This window comes from Sycon ciliatum, chromosome 9 (assembly GCF_964019385.1).
Source record: "Sycon ciliatum chromosome 9, ocSycCili1.1, whole genome shotgun sequence".
In the NCBI taxonomy this organism is placed as follows: Eukaryota; Metazoa; Porifera; class Calcarea; order Leucosolenida; family Sycettidae; genus Sycon; species Sycon ciliatum.
In genome coordinates, this window is record NC_088651.1 from 12560111 (window position 1) to 12583194 (window position 23084).

The 23084-nt window shown below is 47.9% G+C and overlaps 2 protein-coding genes and 1 long non-coding RNA gene across 3 annotated transcripts; 2 read left to right on the forward strand and 1 right to left on the reverse strand.

Moving 5' to 3' along the window:
• Positions 1–65: 65 nt before the first annotated feature.
• Positions 66–2891, reverse strand: LOC135824647 (mucin-19-like). Its single transcript, XM_065337368.1, has one exon. The coding sequence runs from the start codon at positions 2484–2486 to the stop codon at positions 750–752; it is 1737 nt and encodes a 578-aa protein (XP_065193440.1). The 5' UTR covers positions 2487–2891; the 3' UTR covers positions 66–749.
• Positions 2892–3426: 535 nt separating this feature from the next.
• LOC135824648 (uncharacterized) lies at positions 3427–7672 on the forward strand. The gene is made up of 2 exons (XR_010554902.1): positions 3427–5306; positions 6718–7672. It is a non-coding gene; the product is annotated as an uncharacterized LOC135824648 (long non-coding RNA).
• A 10871-nt stretch (positions 7673–18543) lies between these two features.
• Positions 18544–21549, forward strand: LOC135825302 (uncharacterized). The gene is made up of 5 exons (XM_065338040.1): positions 18544–18615; positions 19007–19093; positions 19546–19641; positions 20288–20734; positions 21273–21549. Exons 2-5 carry the CDS (start codon positions 19036–19038, stop codon positions 21350–21352), a joined length of 681 nt encoding a protein of 226 aa, XP_065194112.1. The 5' UTR covers positions 18544–18615; positions 19007–19035; the 3' UTR covers positions 21353–21549.
• The last annotated feature ends 1535 nt before the right edge of the window (positions 21550–23084 follow it).

Here is a 23084-nt window from a genome sequence, read left to right on the forward strand (position 1 = left end):
CCCCCCCCCCCCCCCCCAAGAAAAAGATACAATCATGTGCACATTCATCACCGTGCACATTGATATTATGTGTACAGGCGTTTTCACGCCCTGCTGGCTGGTAAAGCTCATCGATACAGCAACACACACAAGCAAACTTTGAAGAGAGGGAACCGGGTTGTATTGAAACTGAAAATATAGCGGAAGTCAGAACAGACCGCTGCAACAGTGAGCCACACACTCGCGAGCGTCACAAGAAAGACACCCAGCAGGAGTGAATACAGGAAATAAGCTCCTAGGATGTGTCATCAATGTTGCTGTGCAGCGGCGTGTACGCAAGTTGACAAGCTCAAGTGACCCACAAATTGAATATCATACCAGATATTGCTGCTGGGATCATTGATCAATATCGCCAGGACCAAGCACGTTTCTGAGCGCCATGCTAGGCGCTGCTTGGAAAACGTGCGTGTGACAGCGTGGGTGCCAAACCAACGCAGGTCAGCATAGAGATCAAATTCGGAGAAAGATCAGTTCTCGCCACTTCGTTCCGTGCTACGGCAGGTGAACACGCGGCAAAGATACGACCAACGGCCGTGGAGGCTAATCAGGTTACCATGGTGACATGGGGGTGAATTGTCATCAAGATAATTGCTAGAAGTCGTGAACAGGTTTGACAAGAAAATTAAAAAATTAAAAACAGAACTAAAATTTGTAAATCAGTATTGCTAGGCAGAGTGGCGATGATCTGCGAAAATGCACACGACCAGTTCTCACAGCTCTCCGTTGATGAGCATTTCCCACAGTGAGCCGGCAGAGGAGGTGGTGGCTGCTGCCGATGTGGGCAGTGGCTGCGTCATCAGGATTTCCTCGTCGCTACTACTACCACTGCCACTGCTATCAACAGGGTGAGCAAAGCGCTGGCCGGCGAGAGGCGACGCGCTGCCGAGCTGCGTCGACGCCAGCCGATGCCGTAGCGACGACATGTCCTTCTCCATGGCAACGAGGCGGTCGCGCAGCGCCGTGTTCTGCGCCTGCAGGGATGCGGCGTGCTTCACGCTCTCCTCGTACTTCTCCTTGGTACGCTGGCGGCATCGGCGGACGGCCTCGTTGTTCTGATCCCGGCGACGCCGATACCGATGCGAGTCCTTGTCGTAGGTCGGGCTTGCTCGACCGCCGCCGGCACCACTTCCCGGCGTTGCCACGGAGTCGGAGGACGGGCGGTTGCGGTTCTTCTTCTTGCCGCGCGACCCGCGGTGGCGTCGGATCTCCGTCTGTCCGTCGCCGCCGGTGATCGAGGTGATGGTGTCGTTGCCGCTGCTCGCCGTGCTGCGGTCCGTCTCGTCGCTGTCCGGCAGCGTGATCTTGTATGTCGTCGGCGCCGACAGGGTGCGTCGCGTCATGGTCAGACGCGGCGAGCGTTTCGCCGCCTTGCTGGGCACGCTGTGTGCCCGCACCGCCGCGTGAAGTGTGCTGCCCTCCACCTGCGTTGTCGTCTTGGCAGCAGGCGACGTCATGGTGTCTTCCGTTGTCTCGGCGATCGTCACTGTGGCAACGCTTGAGGCTGGTGATGCGGCGGCGACTAGGATGTCGTCGATGCTCCCCGCGTGCTCCAGTGCCGGCGCTCGTCCGACTGGGCCAGACGCTGGACTGTTGAACGTAACCTGACTAGCGCTGGCAGTTGTGTCGCCGTCACGTGATTGCTCCAGAATGCTTGCGGGTCTCAGATCGTCGTATGCGCTGAGGAACTGATCCAGTGTTAGCTCGTTGGCCGCTACTATGCCGGAGCCAGCACCACCAGCAGCAGCAGCACCAACTGCTGCTTGAATGTCCGACGACGACAGGACGGTCACAAGGCTGCCTACCGGACTACATGTCGGAGACACGGCTCCTGCTGTGAGACTAGCCGCACTCGTACTGCTCCACCCGAGTTGGACTTGAAGCGGAGACGTGCTGCGCGCGGCGATCGCCTCGTCATCCGACTGCTCGGACAGCAGCTCGCACAGAAAGTCAAGCTCGCCATCGTCCATCGCAGTGTCGGTGTGCCCGCTGCCGGATGAGGAGTCTGACGATGGCTCCTCGACCGTGTACGCCCGCACATGCTCCAGTGCAACATCCTCGTCGCCGCTGGAGCTCGGCAAACTCGTGGTGTATGCTGCTGCGACATCGGTCAGTGCGAGAGCGTCGCGATTGTCGGAAGTCGTCGCCGCAGCGGCCTCACTGCCTCTGGTTCCGCCAGTCGTCGCTCTGTGCTGAATGAGCTGGAGGTCGGCCGCGGACACGCTGTTGGCCAGAGCTGCTGCCTGAAAGATACTGGCCGTGGCGGCGCTCTGCGCCAGAAGAAGCTGCTCGATGCTATTCGCTACCACGACTGGAGCGGCGGCGACTGCAGCCACTGCTGCTGCCGAGTTCTTGGCTGCCGCTTCGTTGGTGTTGCTGGCGCTGCTACCGAAGAATGGCTGCCAGATCTGGTGCGCAGTTGCTTGTTGGAGCGTCGTTGCATTTGCCATCAGTATTCGATTGTCAGCAAAGTGCTCGTTGCTTTCTGGGTTTGACACTTTTCCAAGGTCTGCACGCGAAACCCGTGCATCAGCTATCCAAGCGACGTTTTATCGCCTGCGCTACATGCACTGCAACGCAAAATCCTTGTGCGAGTCGGTTTGGGGCTTTCCAGAGCGCTTTTTGAAGTGCCTGAAAATCTTGTCGAAGTGGCCATACACTCCAAGTGAGGCACAGACTGAATGGCCAAGCTACACGTGGTCGACGTGCGTTGTGATCCCGTCAAAACAGTAGAATGGACAAGTGTCTATGATCTGAAGTATCGCCTACCTATGTCACAGTGTCAAACACGCCGAGCTGAGACAGACGATTTCTGAGATCACCCTCCCTCGACTCTTCAAATGAAAATCTGGGGTCAATTTGCTTTTCTGGCTTTTATATCACGGCTGTTTCAGATGACATCACTCTGACCTCGAGGCGTTCTTGCACAACACCCAGGCTCCGCCTCGCACGAAGTAGCGCCAGTATTTTCAACGTCGAAGATCGCCTACAAAACTGCCAGGATTCCTCATCGATGAGTAAGCTTCGTCACCCAAAGGGTTCCCGTGTCAGTGTGTGTACGCAGTGTGTGGCAGCCTAGAGTTGTTCTCGACGCTTCTCGCGTCACCAGGTCACAGGCTGTGCCGCTCTGATGCACCCAGCGTGTGGGCGGCTGCTGTTTTCGACCGCGTTTGAAGTGTTCTCCTCACGTGCCACGTGACCGGAGGAGCGTCATAGTTACGTCATGAATGGAGAGCCCGCCTGAAAAGCTATGTCATACTAGACTCATAGCGTACAGATTACTACAGAACCCCTCATTTCGCACGTGCCACTTCGGCACTTGTGACTTGATATGAACATAATGCACGCATGCTGTCTACATACTTACAGGCTCAGTGAAGACCAGCACCTGCAGGCTGTGCAGCACTGCCAGCAGCAGTAGACCCAGTATGTCACTATACTATTACTATGTGGTATGTGTGTGTCACTGCCCAATGGCAATGTTTTGTTGGGCGCACAAATCTCCCAGTTGGAATCGTGGCCATCCTATCTCGTGGCCCATCTCGTGGACACGACAGACAACAGAGCCTCTCAGACTAGGGACCAAACAGTGGTGGTTGATATGGGGCAGCCTCTAGCCCAGTCTACTCTACTCTAGTCTCTAGGCCATCCGATGGTGCAACATCTCCAGCTGGACCACAATCACGTAATGCGGAATCGGCAACGTGCGGTGAAGTTTTAAAAAGGTGCAGTTCGGGTCCCAACGGACCTGACATCCCAACAGAAAGGTCAATTGCCACTGGACGATGACTCTGTGGCCATGCGCCATTCTGGCAATCAGTGTGATCACCACGCACATTGCCTTCTGAAAAGGGTCATGATCGTGCGGCAGGGATCGAATTCTTAGAAAACAACATTGCAGCGCTGGCAGGCGAGATTGTTTCGTGTCCCGTGCGCAGTGGGTGGACAAGATATGCACGAATGGGAGTCGCCTCCTCCTGCTAGAGCTTGAGGTGATAACGTTATTCGGATTAATCATCTCGCCATCCCACAACGATAGAATCGCTCGAGAGCAGGTGGCAGACTCGGAAATCGGTAGTGGCATACGTACCCATGGGAATTATGATACACATAATAGTAATACTGTATTACCATATTCCCTCCCATCCAAGACAGCGTCAGTAGGAGAATGATGTCATTGCAATTTGCATGATGTAATTGTAATTTCGGTGTGAACGATTACCAACCATGCCATGACATAACAATCACAAACACCCATATTGCCCTGGCCATTGGAGTATGACCTTCAAAGCACTCGCTATTGATCATGAAAAGAAGCTGAGCAACGATTTCGCGACGCTGTGTGGACGCAAAGGTTGTTACACGCAAAGTCACAAACCGTTGCCTTTGTCAGACCAGTTTGGCGGTGATCCTTTCTCCATGCACTCACCATCCCTTGCTGCACACACATACAACAACGAATGACTCAATCATCTCATGGCCGCTGCTCGTCAAACACACAAAACTCCTCACCAGGGAATCACCAAGTCCAGAAACTCTTTCGCTCCAAGCAAGCCAACGCACAGCATCATTTGTCTAAAGGTTTCGCCAGACATGGCGTTAGCCCAAGCTTCCATACCCTTGTCGTTTGATCAGGGTGCTGGCCATGTGAAAAACTGCTTCTAACAAATATTTGCTAATCTCGGCAGCTGTTCTCACTTTGCCCACTAGTCATGATTAGATTATCCTGCAATCCTGTTTCGAGTTGCAATGAACGTGTTATTTACTCGTTGAGGGAATGGAAAAGGAAACAACATTCTGGAATTGTTTCTTGTTGCCGATGTCTTCCGACGATGTCCTTCGTTGCCAATGTCCGTGCTCTAGCTCTGGAATTGCGCTCGTAACGATGCCATGGCAATTTTCAGATGGGACCAGTCGACACTGAGCGAGCTTCAACATCCGCTGGTCATGATCGCAGGTCAAACTAATCGATGTTGCTACATTGCTCTTCGCGACCAGTGGGGACTGAGTTAAACACAGTGCCCCACCATAGCCTCCTTCTCGTCCGCCATGACTGGCTCAGGGCAACGATTCCTTGGTTCAAACGACGGACTGCCTCGCCCAAGGCAGCTGATCGACTGGAAGGCAGAACCCCAAAGGCTTTCACGCACCTCCTTGCTGATGTTTCCCCACATTAACTGAGCCCCTTCAGAGGATTGCTGATCGGAGTGATTATTCAGTTCGAGTTGCAGTTACTGCAAGATCGGTGCAAGACCCAAAGCACGAACAAGGTATGTCGCGCATATATGTGGATGTTTGTGTTCTTTATGTGTGTATGCGTGCGTTTGTGCGTGTGTGTGTATGTGTGGTGTGTGTGTGTGTGTGTTCCGAGTGGGAGTATCCAAGAAATTGATAGTAATTTTACCAAACAACATCCTGGCAACCGTGCGTGTGTAAAGACACCTTTTTGGAGCGAGAGAAAGAGAGAGAGAGAGAGAGAGAGAGAGAGAGAGAGAGAGAGAGAGAGAGAGAGAGAGAGAGAGAGAGAGAGAGAGAGAGAGAGAGAGAGAGAGAGAGAGAGAGAGAGAGAGAGAGAGAGAGAGAGAGAGAGAGAGAGAGAGAGAGAGAGAGAGAGAGAGAGAGAGAGAGAGAGAGAGAGAGAGAGAGAGAGAGAGAGAGAGAGAGATAGAGATAGAGAGAGAGAGAGAGCGAGAGAGAGAGCGAGAGCGAGAGAGAGAGCGAGAGCGAGAGCGAGAGAGAGAGAGCGAGACAGAGAGAAAGAGATAAAGAGGGGCCCGCATTGGGTTTTGTTTGGGCTTGTTTCGTTTCGTTGCTGTAGCATGTACAAGTGCATTGTATATTACTGGGAGAAGTAAGCAACGATGCAGATGACCGCGGGAGGGGGGGGGGGGGGTACTTTCTTATTCTGACCCGTATTCATTGTGTACTAGTACCTGATGAGTGAAGCATTGCCAGTTAAAGTTAATAGGTGTTGGGGGAACGGAGGCAGTGGAGAACGTTTGGAGGTGAAAGAGAACAGAAGCCATGCTATATGTGTACATGAGACGGTACTTGTATTGATTTTTACATTATCCAATACCATGGCATGCCTTATCGTTCTGCACAAATTGAGTATTTGTGAGGGCAGGGGAGTATTGATTGGTTGATGTATTGTACTTTTATGTTTTACTTTGCCAGAATGAACAGGCATTGCTGCCTTTTTACCTGGGCAAAGAAAAGAATCGATAAGAACTTTGTTGGTCTTGCGACCAGTTAGCCTATTGCTGAGCCGGTCCTAGGGACTGCCTTGCCGATGTCATGCCTAAGTAAATTGAGTGTTGCCCTGTTATGGCGAACAGTCGCATGTTCAATACAAGTCATGATTGTCGGCTTAGTCAGCCAACACGACCATTTCCGAATGAGACCTGGGCACAGTTTGAGTGAACACATACATTTTGTGGTGAACTCTGAAGCCCAAGGTAGTTTTGTCATTCTTGATATTTTTAAATATCCAACCCGCAACACACATGCAGTCATCGGCCACAGCACACAACTCGATTTCACACCCAGGAGGGCATCATCAGGGCTGGAGGTCTATTTCAAGAATGAACAAAGAGTATTTAAAAAGCCTATTGTTATGATCATTCTTGGTGCAGTCATCATGTCCAATGTATTTCTCGTGTATGTTCCCACACTCACCAGGGTAGCAGCCATGGCGTTGGTAGTCTGTACAAGAGGACAACCGTGCAGCCGCAGCCCAGCGATCAACAGGAGAGAATTCCAGAACAGAAATAGCGCTGATCCGAATCGTCACCTCCATCCTTGCCTGGACATCAGCCCACGGCTCGAAGTTTGTTTCGAGGCTCGTCATAAGATTCAGATGTGATGCGGAGCCCTATAGTCGTTAGGGTATAAAACCAGCTGAAAACAGTATTATTTGAAACTCGGATGTTGAGCCATAAATAAATGTGGAAAGGAAAAGGATCGATATATGGATACGAGTTAAGAGTAACTCTCCATCACTGTAACTTGTCAGTTTTGTGCCTAGTTATTGCACTTTCTGACTGTATATAGTATCCAGTTACAGTGATGGAGAGTTACTCTTAACTTGTATCCATATGTCCTTTTCCTTTCCACATTACAGTATTACTGGTACAATCTCTATTTCTGTCTTCTCTAGGGGGATGACTAGGAAAATTGTGGGCCTCACGCAACTGCATTATAAAGACAAGTGAGTTTGCCAACTAACAATCGCTATGTTCAGTTGTTATTTGTTATTCTGCTATTCAGTAAATTCTATCGCTATTCTGTAAAGAGATAGCTCTTCAATCGCTTCTGCTGTTGATGATCTGCGCCAGAAAGTGGCAGAAACACAATCATGTGAAATGCACTCTAGCCTACTTGCTACTTCGCTATTTCCTTCACTTATTATGTTTTGGAGTGGGTGTGATACTGATGCTCCGGCTTCTCGCCTGAACTGAACGTGTGAAACGGAATAGCATAGCTCCATATTCGAGCATGAATGTGCCATGAAGATAGATATAGTACATGGTGTACTTCTACTTATGATGTTACAATGTAGTTCGTGCACTACATGTTGTGGCTTTGTTTTCGCGATGAATGATACTGGAGTATAATTTATTTTTTTTATTTTTTTGATACTGGAGTATAATGTCACCTCTTTGAAAGGCATCCCGAAGCGGGAGAGTCGAGGGTAGAGCTTCGCAAGAGACTCAGAGTAAGCGCGAGTGCCCGTGATGACCCGGCGTAGATAAAGAAACAAAAATACGCGCAAAGGGCCTCAATCATCCAGTGTCCAAGACCTGCTGATTGGTAGGGTGCGAGGGGACCTACAGAGCCGGCTTGAGACACGGGGCAATGGCAATGCCGGTTTCAGTGCGTGGCACTGAATTCAGAATCCACATGTCCATGCACTTGGGGTTTTCACACACAGCTATCCATAACATAGTGGCAGTGATGAACTCACCACCAACAACTTGACTACCTGTCTTCACGAGAGAAGGCTATCCGTGCTCAGTATACCAGCCAAAAAGAAGATGTTGAACAAGGGCCTTTACCATCACAACAGTATACACATGTATATAGGGCATTGTGCCGGAATTGTGACTAAAGCAAGTATTCTATCCTGTGGATTCGAGAGCCGTGGGCTGGGTTAGAGGGCATGGCACGAATTTTGTGCTAAATCATTGTGGCGTCTAAAGGACTGGATGTCCCAAGAGAATTCCGTCCTGGACACTCGGATACATACGCACTACGATATAGCACCTGCCCACACGGAAGGATGATGACGAAATCATGGACTTTCGCAACATCCAGCTGCGTGCACGTTTCCTTCTCCGGCTTGAGAGAGAGAGAGAGAGAGAGAGAGAGAGAGAGAGAGAGAGAGAGAGAGAGAGAGAGAGAGAGAGAGAGAGAGAGAGAGAGAGAGAGAGAGAGAGAGAGAGAGAGAGAGAGAGAGAGAGAGAGAGAGAGAGAGAGAGAGAGAGAGAGAGAGAGAGAGAGAGAGAGAGAGAGAGAGAGAAGAGAGAGAGAGAGAGAGAGAGAGAGAGAGAGAGAGAGAGAGAGAGAGAGAGAGAGAGAGAGAGAGAGAGAGAGAGAGAGAGAGAGAGAGAGAGAGAGAGAGAGAGAGAGAGAGAGAGAGAGAGAGAGAGAGAGAGAGAGAGAGAGAGAGAGAGAGAGAGAGAGAGATTGTGCGTGCGTATGTGTGTGTGCGTGTGTGTGTGTGTGTGTGTGTGTGTGTGTGTGTGTGTGTGTGTGTGTGTGTGTGTGTGTGTGTGTGTGTGTGTGTGTGTACTATGACGAGGGAGAGAGAGAAGTTAGTTGAACCGGGCTAACCGTCAAAATGAAACGGCTCGTGGAACACTGTAAATTTTACAATGTACAGTGTACATGGGCATTGCTGGTGCATGTACATTGTACATGTACATGTACATGTACATGTACATGTACTAATGCAGATCTAGAGTAAAGCAGTGCTCCGGAGACCAGCTACATGTAGCTGGTCTCCGGATTTGTGAGACTCACAGGTTCAGACTTGCTGCGACCTGTTCGAAAAGAATCCATCCATGGCTATCACACTCAGAGCGAAAACAACAATGCCATTGAACAATACCATAAAATTAATGCATATTCAATTACATGTACATGTGCAGTAGGCGTGTCACGGTGTGTGTGTGGGGGGGGGGGGGGGCATCTACTCTGTTGGTGGGATGCATAACGTGTATGCCTACCGGTAAAACGAGTAAATACCACCTGTGTTTAAATGTCCGGTCAATGTGATTTGGCTATGTCGTGCCCCCAGAGACTGCGGGGACAGATGTTAAGCCATTGGGATGTGCTATGACGCCAGACCCGCTGAGCGCAGCTTGCCCTGGCGGATCGCGGAATACTTCCACCCTGACGTCATGTCCCGTGTCTCAACGACATAATCATTACGTGCAATGATTATGTGCGCGTTTCGTCCGGGAGCGAGGGACGAGAAGGCTGCGCGCGGCGATCACGCTATGCGAGCCAACTGGAAATCTAGCTTGCACCATACCATCACCATACCATGAGTACAGTAACGGTATGGTGATGGTATGGTGATGGTAACGTGATGGTAATGGCATTACCAGATGTACATGTACAATCATGTACATGTACATGAAATGACTGTGTCATGTACATGTACCGAAGGGGGGGGGGGGAGAGGTTACTGTAGCCAGAGTAGATCTACCCGTACACAGAACAGGTACAATGTACTCCGGTCTACAGCCTCTTTTTCGGGCAAAAATAAACGCAATTAAACAAATTTTCAACTCGAGGTTCTAAAATAGACCCACAGGTAGTACTCCGGTCGGCGGTCGCATTGTTGCGGAGCGCGCCCAGATCTCCGCACCCATGCACTCGACCCCAGACCGCCACACCCAATCACTCGATGCAGTGCCGCATTATCCGCCGCACATACATGTACATGTACATGCACCGGTAATAAGATCATTACTACATTAGTGTTCATTGGATAGTACAGTAGTCAGTAGTTATGTACGTGTATTCTACACTCTGTCCTGCCTTGAAGTAACTAATTAGTTGAAGCAATGAAAGCACCACCTTCTCAAACGCAAGGCAGATCGCATCAAAGGTGGTTTGTCTCGAAGGTGCACACCATCTGAACAATATCCAACAATAACAGTCATCGGCATGCGGCTCATTCATACCAACTACTTGACGCTCGTTGATTGGATTATAGCGGAGATGAATCGGTTAATTGCTAACTCAGCGGGACACTTTGCACTTATCTCCTCCAACGTAAAGTAGTACTTGTCAGTAGGTGCTAGGTGAGGTCTAGCGAAACTACTGACGCGTGGTCTAGTGGCGCGGCAGTAATCGATCATGAATAAGTCTTAGAAATTAGATTTTGAATTATTTAATAGAGCCACCGTACCGAGCCCATTCAGTGGTCCTCAACATCAGCAAAGCCTAGTACAGGTTATGCATACCGGTAATTATATTATGGCTATGGCTATGGCGATGATGTCATGGCATGTTCATGTACAATCATGTACGTGGCCGTGATGTACTGGATTGTCTGGAATGGTGCGTCTGAACATGTCCAAACGAATCGGCTCTCCGCAGCTCAGCTATTCACGCCTACACACCGCTAATGTGTTGTTGTTGTTGTTGTTGTTTATTTATTTTACATCGCATGGCAAACGGGCAGTTCTGCCCAATATTATGAAAGCGATGACAACCAGTAAGAAGAGTCAGAAATGAAGAGAAAATAAAAATACGAAAACGGAAGTAGCAATGACTGTGAATGAGGGGAGGCAGGGTCAAGACGAGCAGAAAAAATGGATCTCAAATTTACAAGTCGGGTCATCGTAGTGTCCATCGACAATACATGTACTATTAGTACAGTGGTCCCTCTATAATCCGGCACCATTTGTGCCACGGAAATCTGCTGGATTAGGGAGGGTGCTGGATTAACAAATCTGATCTACTGCTGCAATGTGCATGAAGAGGACATTTGGCTACTGAAAATTGTGCTGGTTTATCGAGGGTGCTGGTTTATAAAGTGCCGGATTAGAGAGGGAGGACTGTACTAGTATTACTAAGGACGAAACAGTTCTGTCCACAGATGAGTCCGCGTCCGCTCCTGCTCTTGTAGCAGTTGAGCACTTTTGCGTGGGGTAGTGCCTTTGCTGTTTGCGTTATGCAGAGCTCACTGACTTGTCAGTTTGGGAACTCTGGCAAGGTACGTTCGGGCCTGGTTTGAAATCTGGCTTTGGAAAATTTATTTTCATTGCTATCAGGTTCGGCCTCATCTCCTCTGTGCTGCGCTGAAGAGTCCACAAAGGACGAAACAGTTCTGTCTGCAGATTGTGTAGTATTACTATAGTATAACTGTGTTTTTGCATCAACGTTCGATATACTGTTTTGTTTCACTCTAATAGTAATATTATGGTAGTAATGGCCACTGCCCGAATATTCTGTGGTGAATCTGAAGTGAGACATGCAGCAGAGAGACCACGTGTAAGTGTTTGCACTGCAGCAGTAGACTAGCAGTAGAGCGACACGAGTATTCGCCTGCATCAGTGCATGCATCGGCATTGGTTGGTGGCTGGTTTGTAGTACTGATTTCTACGAAATATCCCTGTAACCAAGCCGGCACACCACCTGCAGACTCTGGACTGAAGAGCAAGCAGGGGGGGGGGGGGGGGGGGGAGGAGCATGGAATCATTCTATTTTTTTAAGATGACCACGAACCATGGTGCAAACACCAGCAAGACCCTGCAGGGAGGCACATACTAGTAGTAGTAGTAGTAGTAGTAGACACTGTAGTACACTGTACTGACATGTATGATACTATAGCGTTGCAGCGAAAGCAGTGGAGGCCGGGCAGGAGCAGCCAAAGCGACCTCAACCCCTCCTCAGTCCCCATGCGTGATCACTGCTGGTTACATGAAAATAATAACAGTATCATTAATTTTTAGTAGTTGTTTACAGTACACGCTGAGATGCAAAGAAAGCAATGACAGCCCCTCTGCATAACCGGTGTTAGGTAGGCGCATTCAGCTTGGCCACCAATAGGCCTCCATTGTTCGATACTAGAATGCAGTCCATACATAATACACTGTACCATGTACATGTACATGTACACCACTCGTATGGTGTCGCACAATGGCAGAGATCACTGCGACGGGTTATGATTGTGATCTTGATAATGATGATGGCTGGCCTGCAATTGTCATCTCTATTTCTTGCCGTGCATTCTTCAACACCACAACACATTTCACTGTACAATGAAGTAGAAACAATGAATGGGGAAAACAAATCAAAAAAATGATGATTCAGCCACCGACTCATAATCAGGTTTTCTTCATATGCTCGCCTTGCAGTCCGTATGCACATCGGATCGGAGTTGAGCGGAGAACTGTGAGTGTGACGGTGAAGATAACGGTGCAACAACATGAATCATCATACCTAGTACCTGGTCGCAACGCTAACACTGAGACCGCTGGTCGGTCGCGTTTTTGCTCTCAGTGCATCGGCACGTCGCCCCTACATCCCCTGCGTCTTAGCTTGTTGAATGTTGTTATCCACATGTTTCCCAGTAGAGCTGTGTTCACAGACTCATAGTACGGGTAACACAATGCCAGTGACTTTTGGCGCATAACAAAAACATGGCAATTATAATGACATCATTATCTGATGGTTATGAGTCATGGAGAACCGATAATACAGTTAGTGCGCACGTTCGGCCCTAGCCGGCTCCTATGCCTATGGCGAGCAACGGCGTCCCACGCATTCGTACCAAGGACACGTGCTAGCTCCGCTCTGGATGTCAACATTGATGTGCGTGTGCGTCAACATGCCCATCAGCTTGACGGGCGTGTCATGTTCGGCTACTAAAAAAACTGCTTTCGAAGAAGTGTGACGCTGCACTGCTGTTGCTCGCGTTAGCTGTCAACTGTACTGTAGCTGGACCTCAGTCTGAGTGAACTAACCATCTACAGCTACATGTAAGTATGGTCAGGCTGTGGTACAATCTCAAATGTGTGCAGATCATGACGGTTCTGCGGAGCATTTTTTTCTCTACGAAATGCGCTCTCTGCAAAGTATACTACATCATCACACATCAGTACATGTACATGTAGTACTGTCTTACTGATGTCTAGTGATGAGACCAACGACGGCCTTTCAGCGCATACATGTACATGTACTTGTAAAACCTGTGACTAACGACCAACCCTTGGGGCCAGAGAAAGCGGTCTTTAGAGGCAGGTGGTCCTTAGTTAGAGGTTTGCACCGCACAACTACATGACTGTACAATCATGTTGTTAGTTTGACAGCATGAAACAAGGTGGAGCCTTGGAGGACACCGTGTTCGGAAACAGTGACCTTACTACAACCATCCACGGTTGGCAGAGCCCCGGTCCGTTGGGACCATCTGAACCATAATTATGGGTGTTGAACCCGGTTCTGACCCTCATTATGCTAGGGGAATTTTTTTATAGACAAGCAGCTACCAACTCCAACCAGTCCAAGGCAAGTGGTGGTGTGGATGGGACATAATTATTTATGACTACACTTTTTTGTAGCCGTTGCCTCCCAAAACCCAACGCGAGCACTAGTAAGGAAAGGCTGTAGAAGAAAGTACATGTACATGTATGTACATGTATACACAGAAGCCTTGCTTGGTAGTTTAATAAAATGTTTTTCGATTTTGACAGCATGTTACAAGGGTTATGGTTGTAGTCAGGAGCACTACGCGTCCTCGCCTTGTATAAACATGCTGTCAAAATCGAAAAACATGTATGTATGTACATGTACATGTACATGTACATATTTATACATCCGGGTTCAACACCCATTATGGTTCAAATGATCCGCAGGGACTGGGGCTCTGCCAACCGCGGAAGTTTGTAGTAAGGTCGCTGTTTCCGAACACAGTGTCCTCCACCTTGTTTCATGCTGTCAATCTAACAATTATGCATGTACATACATGCATGTACAGTACGTGTAGAGCAGTTCTCCGTTAGCTGGATGTAGAGTCTTCACACTATAGTATAACTATAAGACAAGAAACCACTCGCTGCGTATAACAGTTGCTATCTTAGTCAGAGTTTTATGCCAAGGGCAGTCTTCAGGCCATTGATGCACATGCATGTAGGCATAAAAAGTTATTAGAACGCAGTGGTTAATTAATGTCAGATCTGTGATGATTGCAGGGTTGTGGAACCATCAAACGCCGCGTAATGTACTGTACATTGTATACAATGTACATGACATACACGCACGCATACACATACACACACAGACACCACCACACACACACAGACACACACATGCATACACACACACACACACCTCAGACATGCCCATCGCGGAAGCGATGATAGCGAACAGCTATGTTAGACATAGCAACTTGTACTGGGATTACACCATTCAACAGCTTCACAGACACACAGACGCACACACACAGACACGCACATACACACACATGCATACATATACAGTGCGTATCGGTTATAGTGTGGTCGTATACAAGAATATACTGCCTACAAGAATGACCACTCATTTTTTCATAATCATAACACCTATTTTATGTGTATTTTTATTCTTACAAGCAGTATTATCGCATAGTAGAATATATCGGCCCTAAGAATGGATTTTGTGTAGCAAAATATGACAGATTAGTGCAAAGTGTATCGCCTGTAGTAATAACATCTGTGCTCTGTGCATGCTCAATACAATAATATTCAACACAAAAAGAGAGTTATGTCCAACTGAGCATTGTAGAACCACTTTTTCTGTCCAGTCGGACTCTTTCTTCCGACTTCTCTCCTATCTGCTGCTCCGCAGTCGCCTAGCACGACCACGAGTCTGATCCGTGTGTATCATGATTGTGTAGACCTACATGATTGTACGTGTCCACATGCCAAACATGTATTATGTCACACGTGCATATGATATGTCACACGTGATTTATCGTGTGTAAGAAATATCGGCAATAAGAATCAAATGTCGTTTTTCAAACACCCACGCTATAACCGATACCTACTGTACACAGACATACAGACACACAGACACTAGGCATATGCGGATAATGGCGGCATAAAAAATGGCAGAATTCGGTACTTTTTCTGGTAAGTTTCATGCATGTTTGGTATGTGGATAAAGAAATGGAGCAGAATTCGAGGAATTGCTCGCCATAAGGTTTGTATGGTTCTGCCAACTTCACTGCTTTTCGAGCAGAATCTGCCACCTTTACGAGCATTATCCGCCATTGCCTAACAGACACACAGACGCACACACACACATTTACAACTCTGCAGACAAGACCATGTCGGATTACACAAATCCAATCATACGAGATATTCACGAGACAGGACTGGACCCATTGCCTTGTTTCGTATGAAGCAAACAAGCCACTGAACTTCTCTGTAATGGAGATTTTCCATGATATGCGATTTTTTTGCATCCTTGATTCCTTGAACCTTTCCCTCCAGATTGGGAACTACCAACGATATTACGCCACCGCAAAATTCAGATTCTACCCTATGATCGGGGCACGGCATTCAATAGTAGTGTCAATACTTCCAGTTTTGAGATGAAAGCATTCAGCTACTATAGAGTGAAGGCAGCAGTAATATAACTGATTGAATAAACCCGTTCTCCGAGAAAGAAGAGATGATCGTCAAGGTAAGGTTCAAATGCGAGTGCTGAGAAGCTGCAGGTATTTGTTGAGGTTTGCTTCCGTTACGTGCGCTTCGCCGAGCAACATGACCAGCTGCAAGGTCGGATGGCGTTTCTGGTCTCCCTAGTAGTAGTAGGTTACACGTACAGACGCGAGTTCAGGACAGTGGTGAGTAATATCAAGAGTACATAACCCGGGGTTATATACTCTTGGTAATATTGGAGAAGCGAGACAAATGTAGAAGAACTCGTCAGAGATTTTGACCCAAGGCAAGGACTTCGAAAAATGGTAAATGCGCATGTGCGGCGCGATGTTGTACAACTGCTGTTCTTGCCCGGCCGGATATATGCGCGCAAGAACAGCAGTTGTAGTTGTACCGTATCGCGCGCAGGGCCAGGGCAACATCGCCTGGTTTCACCCGCTTATTCTGGCCGCTCATTGGCTGTCACCTGGCAACAAGCACCGGCCATGTCTGAACAAAACATTTCCCGGGTCTGCAGCCTACAAACATGTGAAAAAGCGTTCCTTGCTTTCCTTGCCGGAATGTATTGACCAACCCTTTTGAAAACGGAAATGTTTTGCCGGATAAATTTGGGTGCGTGAACAGTCAAAAGTTCGAAACGGCGTGCTGGCCTCGTTTTCTGTCACTTTTGTTTCGTTTTCGAACGTTCAATCAAAAAATTGTTTGAGGCTCGGAGTGTTATCGTGTGGCCTGTTTTCAACTACCGGTACGAGCATTCCTTGATCGAGTGTTGTTGTCGCTGCTGAGATTTTACGTGGCAGCAACAATCACACTTTATCGCTGTCATTCCCTGTTTCGACTGTTCACGCACCCAAATTTATCCGGCAGAACATATTTACATTTCAGTTTTCAAATTCTTCCACCTTGGCCAGCGTTTTGGTTTTCTTCCGTCCAAGAGTACATGAAACCAACGAGAGAGCTTGGAAGCTCAGGGCCCTACGCTATGCTCTTATGCTTCTTTGCCTAGCTCATCGTACATGTTATTAGAACTGATGGAAATGTTTTTTTTCCGTTGATTGGCCACATCATTGTATTGCAAAAACGTTTCAATCAGTTTGAATATGTGTTAGGCAAAAGTATTTGCAGAATTTACTGCGGATTGTTATTTTTCTCTAATTTCAACCACTTTTGGTCTGCTCCTTCTTTTCTCTTTATCTCCTTATACTGTAAATCAACAAATTTTGGCTGATGAGAAACTTTGGCCGATCTCGAAACGAAACTTTGCACCGTCATTAAACTTTGGCCGATTGGAGTTTTGAAAAAGAAAAGAAGGAGCAAACCAAAAGTGGACGAAATTAGAGAAAAATAACTATTTTGGAGTCGACGGGATGTCTGTCCTGACGTTTCCTGGGACCGGCGCTGACTCTGCCGATCACGGGCGTTCTGGAGTCGACGGGATCTCTCTTCCGACGTTTCCTGTGACCGGCGCTGAATCGCCCGTTCACGCTTATTTTGGAGACGACGGGATCTCTCTTCCAAAGTATGTTTTTGCTGACGCATCCTATCACCTATTCGGCAACTAACGTCCATTCTAATTTCATTTCCTCCTTGTCTCCCTATTTCTTTCCAAATCTCCCAACATCAGGGAGTCGTATACATAATACGACGAATATTGTGGCCAGCTGTTTGTGGCCAGCTAGCTGTGTTTGATGGTACGGAACGGGACAGATACGAGAGCCAGCAAATATTGTGGCCAGCTGGTATGTACAATCCTGTAGAGCCTTTGTAGTCACAGATAAGGGACAGATACGGGACAGATACAGGATAGCTCCAGGTGTGACACAAACACACAAACAAATACACACACAAATACCAAATTAAAGCTGTATGGACCTTGGCTAGCGCCAGACGTTACTGAAGTAACGTCTTCTGCATAGCTACGGGAATAAATACAAATACAATACACACCCTTGACTCTCCATCCAAGTTCAAAACTACTTTTCATTAATTGCTGAAAAATACTTCGGACTGGATCTGCTCCCCACACTCACTGGAGCTCGCGCTATTCAGGCACCACCATCTTCCTCAGCCTACTCAAGCTGAACTGATGAGGGGTGAAGTCCGCGAAACACTGTGTACATGTATTGAGCAGGGAGTGGTGCTTTCTTGCAGGTTTGCCGAGTGGAAGGTACGATGAACTTCTTGTGTGCTCTAGATGGCAGTTGTAGGGTCCGGCGGAGTCTGCCGGTAGAAAATTGGCAGAATTCGGTACTTTTTCTGGTAAGTTTCATGCATGTTTGGTATGTGGATTAAAAAATGGAGCAGAATTCAAGGAAATGCCCGCCATAAAACTCTCTCATGTACTCTTGATTTGTTTCAATTATTGGATTTGTGGCGAACAGACCTCGTTACATCTTCAAAAAAAGGAAAATTTACGAGTACGAGTCTTGGTTTGAAAATTTGACAAAGTCTGGGTGTCGTATTAATTGCCGCGCTTCCTGATAGCGCTTCCTGATTGGCCGCACTTCCTGATTGGCCCGCTCCATGGCAACAAGGAGCGTAGAATGTATGGTGTACGATGCCTGTCCACGGGACTGTACGGTACTACGGTATGGCGCGACCCGCCGTCAAACGGTCGGTTGTTCGAAGTTTTCCGCGGGGCGAGCGGGGTGGACTAACTGTCGCGCTGATTGGCCCGCTCCATGGCAACAAGGAGTGTAGGATGTATGGTGTACGATGCGTGTACGGCACCGTACTACGGTGTGGCGGGACCAGCCATCAAACGGTTGGTTGTTCGAAGTTTCGGTGGGGCGAGCGGGCATTAAAACTGGTGATCCCGTCCGTGTTTCTTCATCTTCGGAACATATTCCACCTTGATAGTTTCGGGACTCGTTGTTGAGATACTGTCATCAATTTTCCGTCATCAGAACTTTTGAAGGTAAGTCGATGTTTATTGCCGTGTTCATTTGTGTTGCCTTTGACTTCGGTAGTGTGTCGCTGATGTTGTCTACTTAGAGTCGCTTGCACTTGTCTACTGCTAAACTTCCTAGTTGTGATTTTGACCACTAAGTTCCTTTCGTCCAGTTCATTTTGTTCTTGCGAATGATTCAAATGACTTGCTGTTAACTGTGGTCAAGGAGCTGGTAGTGGGGGAATCACTTCCATTTACCCATCTTACTTGTGTCTGTTGTGTGCTTTGTCGCCCTGTGCTCTATACCCTGCTCGCTGAAATCCGTCCAGTTCTGTCTGCTGTCTTGTTTCAAGTGTCGATCCTGAATGCACATGCAGCTTCACTCTCTTATCTGTTCTTCTCTTTTTCTTCCTTGCAGGAACTCGGACATTCCGCCGAACTTGCACGATGGGTCATCTCCAGATCGTGTTGGCTCTTGCCGCTGTGTCCTTCATCGCCTTGCTGGGTAAGAGCCGTTTTCTGTGCTGTAATGCATATACATGTACCGAAATGTCGCTGATCTCAGGGCTAGGCCTATATTCACATCAGTCTTGTATTCAAACCAGGTATTTCTACGCGTGTCAACAGACTCAACACTAACACTTATGTAGTAGTAGTAGTATTTATTATTTTACTAGGACAATCCCCACAGACTTTCTCACCTAATTATATTATGTGCCGACTGTGTATCTTGAAAATCAGGCTTCTATTCAAAACAGCCTACAGTGGGTAGAACACCTTTTCTACCTTTTAGGAAGCAAGCAATGGTAGTATTTTTTTCAGTTCTTTTATCAGTTGCCTATGGATCTCTTGTGCCTGAGTCTGTGACACACTGGTATCCTATGTTTGCGTTTGCGATCACATGTACTGATGATAATGGTTCGTTGTCTGTCTGTCCTGGTCTCTGTTGGTGTCTAGCTGCGAAACCAGCCGAATCCTTTGTGTCTTGGCCCTACACCGATGCCGAGATCAAGGAATCAAGGAAGTATGGCGACTTCCCGCCCTGGCTGAAGCGTAAGTTCCATTGAATCTTCTCTCTACCTTCCTCAGTAAACATGTACTGTGTGTGTGTGTTTTTTTCACTCTTTGAGCCTCCTGTACGGGCAAAATAACACATTTTGTGAACAATCAACACATAAAACATGTACTTGGCACGTATGTGGCAGGACATGTTTCCGAAGTACCACCTCAGTTTACGCAGTCCAGCCGTACTTTTTCCCAATTCAAATATCCCTGCTTGGGTTTTTTCTATTTTGGCCGAATTGGCCTGTGTGTTAGGTCATCATGTATCATGTGTATGGGTAGACCACTACATACATTTGCCCTATGCCTGACCATGTACATGTGTGTTAGCGGAGAAGTGCATGGGTAGGCCATTTTTTGTTGCTATGCCAATCACACGATGTGCAAACACTTTGCACACGTGATCTAATTCACTCCGATAAACTTGTGCATGCGTCGATGTGTCCAAAGTGCCCGGAAATTTAAAATTTTGAATTCTGAAATTACGTATAATAGGTCACAAAAGTTCTATTTGCAGCGCGGACTCTTATGGCGCAGAATTGCTTTGCAGTATTTAAGTGCACATGCCTGCATAAAATCCCTTCTGTACTCTCTGTGGATATTGTCTGATCACGTGATATGTCCTTCCTCTGCTTAGGGTTTTCCTGCTCAAATTGGTGGATCGTTCAAATGATTTACTCTGTCTGGGACTCCGATATGACGCACGCCAATGCCGTTTCCATGTGCCAACTCGCCGGAGTCCCAATGATGGATTTCTTTCCCACCCAAACTTTCCACCAATCCTGCTTCAGCCACGACATGTTCCCCGTTCACAAGCTGCCCGTCGGACAAGTTGCCACGCTCAACTTCTGGGTTGGAAACTTCAGCAGAGCTCGGCATAGTTTCGGCGGCAGCACCTGCCGCTCTCCGTGCAAGGCGAAGACTAGCGGCCCTAGGTGTCGCAAGGAGTGCGTCGTCGAGACTGTTAATATGTGGTTAGCCACGCACACCGCACCGCCCTTTGGCACGTTCACCTACAAGGCTCTCAACAGTAGCACAGCCTGGGTTGACGCCAATACGAACTCGGCCCGTCACGTTTGTCACGGTAAGTAGACCTGTTGCTGCTGATGGTGGTGCTGCTGCTGATGGTGGTGCTGCTGATGGTGGTGCTGCTGGTGGTGGTGGTGCTGGTGCTCACCCTGTGCTATGGTCCCGTGTGCATTGCAAGCCAGGGAGCAGAAAAGTGCTACTGATGGCAACCTCTATTCAAATAATAAGTGAGCAGGATGTCTTCCGCATTGCTTTCGGGTCGGTATTTAAATAGAATAAAATAACCATAGAATTGGAGACGGGAGACGTGGCAGAACGCATTCTCTTTATCGCTAAATTTGGTGTCTCCGCGTCGATTATCTACCTGACTATAGATTTACCCTTATTCCCCTGGAGTGCACTGCTTGTAACGGGAATGCTGGGTCTCCACGTGTCCGCTCGCCCAAAGGCCTTCCAGGGTCGATGCACACACACGCGCACACATTCCTTTCGCTGACGTCCACGTGCATTGGTCCGTTTTTCTTATGGAAATTGTCTTTAAAACGCCGCTGTGTGTGTTCTCTCTACTTGCTTTTCTGCTTCGTCTCAAACAGGCCGACTAAATGAACACCTCGTCACTGCCAACCGCAATCCCTTCCCCGGATATTTCCAACCCGACGGCAACAAGAAGTAATCATTATCACATTAACTTAATAATAGTCACGTGATATCTGTATGATAGTGTTGAGTAGTCTGCTGTGTAAGCTATGTTGCTCACGTCTTCGTTTACTTTCTTCCGTTATCTGGCGATTTATCTGATTGATCCTTCCCCCCCCCCCCTCCCCTCTGTGTCAGGTAAAATATCAAGCTCTCACTTCCAGTTTTAGAATACACTTCTGGTCCCCTCCCCTCTCCCCCCCCGTCCTTCCCCTTTTCTTGTCTTCATACCTATCTCGCTCTGACATCACCAACGGATATGTCCACTATTCCATACTACGGCTGCGCAAGTAGCTCCACTGTTCTGCACAAAATAAAACCGGTTACAGCATGATGAGGGTTGTGCTGGTCTTTGTCCGTTCTTCAGACGAAATGTCAAGAGGTCACGGACTCAGCATGTACAGCAGATTGTCGTAGGCTGAAATGCTAAGAACTTCATAGGCGAAAAAAGAGGAGTTAGGAACGGCGGTATTGGTTTTCGGATGTATTTTGGAATACAATTACATAGATGTACATATGCGCTGTCTCAAAGTAGCCAGGTTGCTGAAAAGGTTGCAGCCAGGCTGTTCATGTGATAATGTATATATTCGCGGAGACCACCCGGTGCCCTTGATTTAGGCTTCGGCCTTTGGGGAATCCCTGAAGTATGGTGTGAGTAGTAATATTTCCATGCAACTCGCTGGAAGGGTTCAAAGGGTGCCCGCTAGATGGAAGTGCTTATTTTCCGGAGTATTTGAAGTATAAAAGCTGCACGTTAATAGGCCATTCACACGGCGAGCAAACTCACTTTTATCGCACTGTTTCCAAGGATATTTACTCGGATACGATAAACTTGGACTCACGCGTGCAACTGATTTTTTATCTTGGCCGAGGCCCTTTTGCTCGCGATTATCTTTGCACGCCAGGAAAAGTGTCGGTTGTTTAAAGTGCGTACTGCAAATGCAGTGCTTGAACAAAGGAAAATTCAAAATTTAACATTTCCCGGCATTTTCGGGAGGTCACTATGGATACATTGACGGTTGCAAAGTTTGCCCAGCGCAGCAGCGCCGTGTGAACTGGATCACGGTTTGCCCGTGTTACCTAGGTCACACGCGTGCAAATGTTTGCACGTCGTGTGAATGGCCTATTAGGACCAGTGATTTACCGCCAAAAAAGTCGGTGCGGCTAAAAGGCTAGCCATGTATAGGTGTACAAGCGCAATAATACATGTACAATAAAAACGTGTTTAAGCGACCACCCCACACCACTCCATCCCACACCACTCCATCCCACACCACTCCATCCCACACCACTCCACCCCACACCACTCCATCCCACACCATCCCACACCACCCCACCCCACACCACCCCACCCCACGGTGCAAGGAACAGCGGTCGTTAATTAAAGCCAGGTGGTCTTTAGAACCAGGTAGGTTCCACGGTGTCTGTGTATGTGTAGAACTGTCCGTGCATGGAAAAAACGGTCGTTAAGAGCAGGTGGTAGCTAAAACTGTCCCAACAGGATAACGCGGACGAAATCCTATAATTATGCGGGCGAAAACAGGTTTATGCGGCAAATATGCGGTCATTATGCACGAGTTCCCTGTCATTTGTACAACTTTAGCATGCAGTTTCATGCAAGTATTATAACTTTGTCGTACAAACTCATGCACCGGTACGACTTTGTAGTACATTTTCATGAATAACGCGGGTTTTATGCAAAATCTCTC

Excerpts from the sequence above, each read along its gene's own strand:
- LOC135825302 (XM_065338040.1), top strand. The coding sequence starts at position 19,036 with ATGGGTCATCTCCAGATCGTGTTGGCTCTTGCCGCTGTGTCCTTCATC. Across the intron at positions 19,642-20,287 it reads CTTCCCGCCCTGGCTGAAGC|GGTTTTCCTGCTCAAATTGG; the intron begins GTAAGTTCCATT and ends TCCTCTGCTTAG. Across the intron at positions 20,735-21,272 it reads GGCCCGTCACGTTTGTCACG|GCCGACTAAATGAACACCTC; the intron begins GTAAGTAGACCT and ends CGTCTCAAACAG.
- LOC135824647 (XM_065337368.1), bottom strand. The coding sequence starts at position 2,486 with ATGGCAAATGCAACGACGCTCCAACAAGCAACTGCGCACCAGATCTGG.